The sequence below is a fragment of the Oncorhynchus keta genome, chromosome 22 (genome assembly GCF_023373465.1).
Source record: "Oncorhynchus keta strain PuntledgeMale-10-30-2019 chromosome 22, Oket_V2, whole genome shotgun sequence".
Taxonomy (NCBI): Eukaryota; Metazoa; Chordata; class Actinopteri; order Salmoniformes; family Salmonidae; genus Oncorhynchus; species Oncorhynchus keta.
The window spans coordinates 53,135,068-53,144,197 of record NC_068442.1 but is presented as its reverse complement, the minus strand read 5'-3'; the positions used below and the strand labels follow the sequence as shown (position 1 = coordinate 53,144,197).

The 9,130-nt window shown below is 51.6% G+C and overlaps 1 protein-coding gene across 2 annotated transcripts in view; it reads right to left on the bottom strand.

Annotated features, from left to right (window-relative positions):
* The window catches only part of ryk (receptor like tyrosine kinase), a 158,550-nt gene that overhangs the window by 83,976 nt on the left and 65,444 nt on the right, over positions 1-9,130 (bottom strand). For both annotated transcript variants that reach the window (XM_052475613.1, XM_052475614.1), the window contains exon 6: positions 1,877-2,015. In XM_052475613.1, coding sequence (XP_052331573.1) covers positions 1,877-2,015 — 139 coding nt within the window. The remainder of the gene's footprint in view (positions 1-1,876; positions 2,016-9,130) is intronic.

Sequence of the window (9,130 nt, the reverse complement as noted above, 5' to 3'; positions counted from 1 at the left end):
ACACAAGCCCCTCCCTCTACCCCAACACAAGCCCCTCCCTCTACCCAACACAAGCCCCTCCCTCTACCCAACACAAGCCCCTCCCTTCCCTTTCAGGAAGGAACGGAGGAGACGAGAACATTTGAATTTTTGTACTTTATATATTTTTTTATAACATTTAAAAAAATTATACTTTCCTTGTTCCTTATAAGCATTCGAAAGGTATTCAGACCCTTTACTTTTTTCACATTTTGTTACGTTACAGCCTTATTCTAAAATGTATGGAATTCTTTTTTTCCCTCATCAATCTACACAATAATAATTTAGACATTTTTACACAAAAAAATAGAAACACCTTATTTACTTCAGTATTCAGACCCTTTGCTATGAGACTCCAAATTGAGCTCAGCTGCATCCGGTTTCCATTGATCATCCTTGGGATGTTTCTACAACTTGATTGGAGTCCACCTGCGGTAAATTCAATTGATTGGACATGATTTGGAAAGGCACACACCTGTCTATATAAGGTCCCACAGTTGATAGTGCATGTCAGAGCAAGAACCAAGCCATGAGGTCAAAGGAATTGTCAGTAGAGCTCCGAGACAGGATCGTGTCGAGGTACAGATCTGGGGAAGGGAATCAAAACATTTCTACAGCATTGAAGGTCCCCAAGAACACAGTGGTCTACATCATTCATAAATGGAAGAAGTTTGGAACCACCAAGACACTTCCTAGAAGCCGGCCGGCCAAACAGAGCAATCATGGAATAAGGGCCTTGGTCAGGGAGGTGACCAAGGACCTGTTCCTCTGTGGTGATGGGAGAACCTTCCAGAAGGACAGCCATCTCTGCAACTCTTTAGTGAACAGATGGAAACTCCTCCGTAAAAGCGTCATGACAGTCTGGAGTTTACCAAAAGGTACCTGGACTTTCAGACCATGAGAAACAAGATTCTCTGGTGAAGCATGGTGGTGAAAGCCAGCGCATCCTGGTACCATCCCTACGGTGAAGCATGGTGGTGGCAGCATCCCAATGGTGAAGCATGGTGGTGGCAGCATCCCTACGGTGAAGCATGGTGGTGGCAGCATCCCTACGGTGAAGCATGGTGGTGGCAGCATCCCTACGGTGAAGCATGGTGGTGGCAGCATCCCTACGGTGAAGCATGGTGGTGGATTGAATGTTCTTGAGTGGCCCAACCAGAGCCCGGACTGGAACCCCATTGAACATCTCTGGAGAGTCCTGAAAATAGCCGTGCAGCAACGCTCCCCATCCAACCTGACAGAGTTTAAAAGGATCTGCAGAGAAAATCCCCAAATACAGGTGTGCCAAGCTTGTAGCGTCATACTCAACAAGACTTGATGCTCTAATCGCTGCCAAATGTGCTGAGTAAAGGGTCTGAATACTTATGTAAATGTGATATCAGCTTTTTATTTTTTGTAAAAATGTGTAAAAACCTGTTTTTGCTTTGTCATTATGGGGTATTGTGATGTCATTATGGGGTATTGTGATGTCATTATGGGGTTTTGTGATGTCATTATGGGGTTTTGTGATGTCATTATGGGGTATTGTGATGTCATTATGGGGTTTTGTGATGTCATTATGGGGTTTTGTGATGTCATTATGGGGTTTTGTGATGTCATTATGGGGTTTTGTGATGTCATTATGGGGTTTTGTGATGTCAAAAAGGGGTATTGTGATGTCAAAAAGGGGTATTGTGATGTCATTATGGGGTTTTGTGTGTAGACTGATGAGGGAAAACATATTTAATCCATTTTAGGGTAAGGCTGTAATGTAACAAAACTGTTTATTTTTATTTATAAAGGTTTTTCTCAATGAGATAAAATATATTTTCCAAGAGTGAGTGTGTGTGTTAAATTAATCCAGAACCCCAGTACTAACCTGTCGTCCAGCTCCACTCTCTTCATGCTGTGAAGATGCATGACAGCCAGAACAATGGCTACCAGGAAGATGACAGCACAGCACACCCCAACACTGATATAAAACACCCTGGTAGAGGTGGTAGGAATGGACACTCCATCTGGAGGAGAGAGGGATAGAGGTCAGAGGTTAGAGACAGACAGCACACCCCAACACTGATATAGAACACCCTGGTGGAAGTGGTAGGAATGGACACTCCATCTGGAGGAGAGAGAGGGATAGAGGTCAGAGGTTAGAGACAGACAGCACACCCCAACACTGATATAGAACACCCTGGTGGAAGTGGTAGGAATGGACACTCCATCTGGAGGAGAGAGAGGGATAGAGGTCAGAGGTTAGAGACAGACAGCACAGCACACCCCAACACTGATATAAAACCCCTGGTAGAGGTGGTAGGAATGGACACTCCATCTAGAGAGGGATAGAGGTCAGAGACAGACAGCACACAACACTGATATAAAACACCCTGGTGGAAGTGGTAGGAATGGACACTCCATCTGGAGGAGAGAGAGGGATAGAGGTCAGAGGTTAGAGACAGACAGCACACCCCAACACTGATATAGAACACCCTGGTGGAAGTGGTAGGAATGGACACTCCATCTGGAGGAGAGAGAGGGATAGAGGTCAGAGGTTAGAGACAGACAGCACAGCACACCCCAACACTGATATAAAACACCCTGGTAGAGGTGGTAGGAATGGACACTCCATCTGGAGGGTAGAGAGGGATAGAGGTCAGAGACAGACAGCACACCCCAACACTGATATAAAACACCCTGGTGGAAGTGGTAGGAATGGACACTCCATCTGGAGGAGAGAGAGGGATAGAGGTCAGAGGTTAGAGACAGACAGCACACCCCAACACTGATATAGAACACCCTGGTGGAAGTGGTAGGAATGGACACTCCATCTGGAGGAGAGAGAGGGATAGAGGTCAGAGGTTAGAGACAGACAGCACACCCCAACACTGATATAGAACACCCTGGTAGAGGTGGTAGGAATGGACACTCCATCTGGAGGAGAGAGAGGGATAGAGGTCAGAGGTTAGAGACAGACAGCACACCCCAACACTGATATAGAACACCCTGGTAGAGGTGGTAGGAATGGACACTCCATCTGGAGGAGAGAGAGGGATAGAGGTCAGAGGTTAGAGACAGACAGCACACCCCAACACTGATATAAAACACCCTGGTGGAAGTGGTAGGAATGGACACTCCATCTGGAGGAGAGAGAGGGATAGAGGTCAGAGGTTAGAGACAGACAGCACACCCCAACACTGATATAAAACACCCTGGTGGAAGTGGTAGGAATGGACACTCCATCTGGAGGAGAGAGAGGGATAGAGGTCAGAGGTTAGAGACAGACAGCACACCCCAACACTGATATAAAACACCCTGGTGGAAGTGGTAGGAATGGACACTCCATCTGGAGGAGAGAGAGGATAGAGGTCAGAGGTTAGAGACAGACAGCACACCCCAACACTGATATAAAACACCCTGGTGGAAGTGGTAGGAATGGACACTCCATCTGGAGGAGAGAGAGGGATAGAGGTCAGAGGTTAGAGACAGACAGCACACCCCAACACTGATATAAAACACCCTGGTGGAAGTGGTAGGAATGGACACTCCATCTGGAGGAGAGAGAGAGGGTTAGAGGTCAGAGGTTAGAGACAGACAGCACACCCCAACACTGATATAGAACACCCTGGTGGAGGTGGTAGGAATGGACACTCCATCTGGAGGAGAGAGAGGGATAGAGGTCAGAGGTTAGAGACAGACAGCACACCCCAACACTGATATAGAACACCCTGGTAGAGGTGGTAGGAATGGACACTCCATCTGGAGGAGAGAGAGGGATAGAGGTCAGAGGTTAGAGACAGACAGCACACCCCAACACTGATATAAAACACCCTGGTAGAGGTGGTAGGAATGGACACTCCATCTGGAGGAGAGAGAGGGATAGAGGTCAGAGGTTAGAGACAGACAGCACACCCCAACACTGATATAAAACACCCTGGTGGAAGTGGTAGGAATGGACACTCCATCTGGAGGAGAGAGAGGGATAGAGGTCAGAGGTTAGAGACAGACAGCACACCCCAACACTGATATAAAACACCCTGGTGGAAGTGGTAGGAATGGACACTCCATCTGGAGGAGAGAGAGGGATAGAGGTCAGAGGTTAGAGACAGACAGCACACCCCAACACTGATATAAAACACCCTGGTAGAGGTGGTAGGAATGGACACTCCATCTGGAGGAGAGAGAGGGATAGAGGTCAGAGGTTAGAGACAGACAGCACACCCCAACACTGATATAGAACACCCTGGTGGAAGTGGTAGGAATGGACACTCCATCTGGAGGAGAGAGAGGGATAGAGGTCAGAGGTTAGAGACAGACTGCACACCCCAACACTGATATAGAACACCCTGGTAGAGGTGGTAGGAATGGACACTCCATCTGGAGGAGAGAGAGGGCTAGAGGTCAGAGGTTAGAGACAGACAGCACACCCCAACACTGATATAGAACACCCTGGTAGAGGTGGTAGGAATGGACACTCCATCTGGAGGAGAGAGAGGGATAGAGGTCAGAGGTTAGAGACAGACAGCACACCCCAACACTGATATAGAACACCCTGGTAGAGGTGGTAGGAATGGACACTCCATCTGGAGGAGAGAGAGGGCTAGAGGTCAGAGGTTAGAGACAGACAGCACACCCCAACACTGATATAGAACACCCTGGTAGAGGTGGTAGGAATGGACACTCCATCTGGAGGAGAGAGAGGGATAGAGGTCAGAGGTTAGAGACAGACAGCACACCCCAACACTGATATAAAACACCCTGGTGGAGGTGGTAGGAATGGACACTCCATCTGGAGGAGAGAGAGGGATAGAGGTCAGAGGTTAGAGACAGACAGCACACCCCAACACTGATATAGAACACCCTGGTAGAGGTGGTAGGAATGGACACTCCATCTGGAGGAGAGAGAGGGCTAGAGGTCAGAGGTTAGAGACAGACAGCACACCCCAACACTGATATAAAACACCCTGGTAGAGGTGGTAGGAATGGACACTCCATCTGGAGGAGAGAGAGGGATAGAGGTCAGAGGTTAGAGACAGACAGCACACCCCAACACTGATATAAAACACCCTGATAGAGGTGGTAGGAATGGACACTCCATCTGGAGGAGAGAGAGGGATAGAGGTCAGAGGTTAGAGACAGACAGCACACCCCAACACTGATATAGAACACCCTGGTAGAGGTGGTAGGAATGGACACTCCATCTGGAGGAGAGAGAGGGATAGAGGTCAGAGGTTAGAGACAGACAGCACACCCCAACACTGATATAAAACACCCTGGTGGAAGTGGTAGGAATGGACACTCCATCTGGAGGAGAGAGAGGGATAGAGGTCAGAGGTTAGAGACAGACAGCACACCCCAACACTGATATAAAACACCCTGGTGGAAGTGGTAGGAATGGACACTCCATCTGGAGGAGAGAGAGGGTTAGAGGTCAGAGGTTAGAGACAGACAGCACACCCCAACACTGATATAGAACACCCTGGTGGAGGTGGTAGGAATGGACACTCCATCTGGAGGAGAGAGAGGGATAGAGGTCAGAGGTTAGAGACAGACAGCACACCCCAACACTGATATAGAACACCCTGGTAGAGGTGGTAGGAATGGACACTCCATCTGGAGGAGAGAGAGGGATAGAGGTCAGAGGTTAGAGACAGACAGCACACCCCAACACTGATATAAAACACCCTGGTAGAGGTGGTAGGAATGGACACTCCATCTGGAGGAGAGAGAGGATAGAGGTCAGAGGTTAGAGACAGACAGCACACCCCAACACTGATATAAAACACCCTGGTGGAAGTGGTAGGAATGGACACTCCATCTGGAGGAGAGAGAGGGATAGAGGTCAGAGGTTAGAGACAGACAGCACACCCCAACACTGATATAAAACACCCTGGTGGAAGTGGTAGGAATGGACACTCCATCTGGAGGAGAGAGAGGGATAGAGGTCAGAGGTTAGAGACAGACAGCACACCCCAACACTGATATAGAACACCCTGGTAGAGGTGGTAGGAATGGACACTCCATCTGGAGGAGAGAGAGGGCTAGAGGTCAGAGGTTAGAGACAGACAGCACACCCCAACACTGATATAAAACACCCTGGTAGAGGTGGTAGGAATGGACACTCCATCTGGAGGAGAGAGAGGGATAGAGGTCAGAGGTTAGAGACAGACAGCACACCCCAACACTGATATAGAACACCCTGGTAGAGGTGGTAGGAATGGACACTCCATCTGGAGGAGAGAGAGGGATAGAGGTCAGAGGTTAGAGACAGACAGCACACCCCAACACTGATATAAAACACCCTGGTGGAAGTGGTAGGAATGGACACTCCATCTGGAGGAGAGAAGATATCACAGACCAAATATAGCAGAGAGCGAGATTAAAGAGGGAGATGTGACAAACAAGCAGAACTACCAGAGGCTTTGATCCAGGCTCTGTCTGAAAGAGCTCCCCTCAGGGTACCTGGAAAAGCCTCTCTTTACACCCAGTGTCTTTCTGAAAGCTTTCATCTTTGTGTCTGTTAAAAGCCTCTCCTCTAGCTTTCCTTTCCAGTCTCCTCTCCACCCTACCAGTCTCCTCTCCACCCTACCAGTCTCCTCTCCACCCTACCAGTCTCCTCTCCACCCTTACCAGTCTCCTCTCCACCCTTACCAGTCTCCTCTCCACCCTTACCAGTCTCCTCTCCACCCTTACCAGTCTCCTCTCCACCCTACCAGTCTCCTCTCCACCCTACCAGTCTCCTCTCCACCCTACCAGTCTCCTCTCCACCCTACCAGTCTCCTCTCCACCCTACCAGTCTCCTCTCCACCCTTACCAGTCTCCTCTCCACCCTTACCAGTCTCCTCTCCACCCTACCAGTCTCCTCTCCACCCTACCAGTCTCCTCTCCACCCTACCAGTCTCCTCTCCACCCCTCTCCACCCTACCAGTCTCCTCTCCACCCTACCAGTCTCCTCTCCACCCTTACCAGTCTCCTCTCCACCCTTACCAGTCTCCTCTCCACCCTTACCAGTCTCCTCTCCACCCTACCAGTCTCCTCTCCACCCTACCAGTCTCCTCTCCACCCTTACCAGTCTCCTCTCCACCCTACCAGTCTCCTCTCCACCCTACCAGTCTCCTCTCCACCCTTACCAGTCTCCTCTCCACCCTTACCAGTCTCCTCTCCACCCTTACCAGTCTCCTCTCCACCCTACCAGTCTCCTCTCCACCCTTACCAGTCTCCTCTCCACCCTACCAGTCTCCTCTCCACCCTTACCAGTCTCCTCTCCACCCTACCAGTCCCTCTCCACCCTACCAGTCTCCTCTCCACCCTACCAGTCTCCTCTCCACCCTACCAGTCTCCTCTCCACCCTTACCAGTCTCCTCTCCACCCTACCAGTCTCCTCTCCACCCTACCAGTCTCCTCTCCACCCTACCAGTCTCCTCTCCACCCTACCAGTCTCCTCTCCACCCTACCAGTCTCCTCTCCACCCTACCAGTCTCCTCTTCACCCTACCAGTCTCCTCTCCACCCTACCAGTCTCCTCTCCACCCTACCAGTCTCCTCTTCACCCTACCAGTCCCCTCTCCACCCCTCTTCACCCTACCAGTCTCCTCTCCACCCTACCAGTCCCCTCTCCACCCCTCTCCACCCTACCAGTCTCCTCTTCACCCTACCAGTCTCCTCTCCACCCTACCAGTCTCCTCTCCACCCTACCAGTCTCCTCTCCACCCTACCAGTCTCCTCTCCACCCTACCAGTCTCCTCTCCACCCTACCAGTCGCCTCTTCACCCTACCAGTCTCCTCTCCACCCTACCAGTCTCCTCTCCACCCCTCTCCACCCTACCAGTCTCCTCTCCACCCTACCAGTCTCCTCTCCACCCTACCAGTCTCCTCTCCACCCCTCTCCACCCTACCAGTCTCCTCTCCACCCTACCAGTCTCCTCTCCACCCTACCAGTCTCCTCTCCACCCTACCAGTCTCCTCTCCACCCTACCAGTCTCCTCTCCACCCTACCAGTCTCCTCTCCACCCTACCAGTCTCCTCTCCACCCTTACCAGTCTCCTCTCCACCCTACCAGTCTCCTCTCCACCCTACCAGTCTCCTCTCCACCCTTACCAGTCTCCTCTCCACCCTACCAGTCTCCTCTCCACCCTACCAGTCTCTCCACCTTACCAGTCTCCTCTCCACCCTACCAGTCTCCTCTCCACCCTTACCAGTCTCCTCTCCACCCTACCAGTCTCCTCTCCACCCTTACCAGTCTCCTCTCCACCCCTCTCCACCCTACCAGTCTCCTCTCCACCCTTACCAGTCTCCTCTCCACCCTACCAGTCTCCTCTCCACCCTACCAGTCTCCTCTCCACCCTACCAGTCTCCTCTTCACCCTACCAGTCTCCTCTCCACCCTACCAGTCTCCTCTTCACCCTACCAGTCCCCTCTCCACCCCTCTTCACCCTACCAGTCTCCTCTCCACCCTACCAGTCCCCTCTCCACCCCTCTTCCACCCTACCAGTCTCCTCTCCACCCCTCTTCACCCTACCAGTCTCCTCTCCACCCTACCAGTCTCCTCTCCACCCTACCAGTCTCCTCTCCACCCTTACCAGTCTCCTCTCCACCCTTACCAGTCTCCTCTCCACCCTTACCAGTCTCCTCTCCACCCTACCAGTCTCCTCTCCACCCTACCAGTCTCCTCTCCACCCTACCAGTCTCCTCTCCACCCTACCAGTCTCCTCTCCACCCTTACCAGTCTCCTCTCCACCCTACCAGTCTCCTCTCCACCCTTACCAGTCTCCTCTCCACCCCTCTCCACCCTACCAGTCTCCTCTCCACCCTTACCAGTCTCCTCTCCACCCTACCAGTCTCCTCTCCACCCTACCAGTCTCCTCTCCACCCTACCAGTCTCCTCTCCACCCTACCAGTCTCCTCTTCACCCTACCAGTCTCCTCTCCACCCTACCAGTCTCCTCTTCACCCTACCAGTCCCCTCTCCACCCCTCTTCACCCTACCAGTCTCCTCTCCACCCTACCAGTCCCCTCTCCACCCCTCTTCACCCTACCAGTCTCCTCTCCACCCTACCAGTCTCCTCTCCACCCTACCAGTCTCCTCTCCACCCTACCAGTCTCCTCTCCACCCTACCAGTCTCCTCTCCACCCTACCAGTCT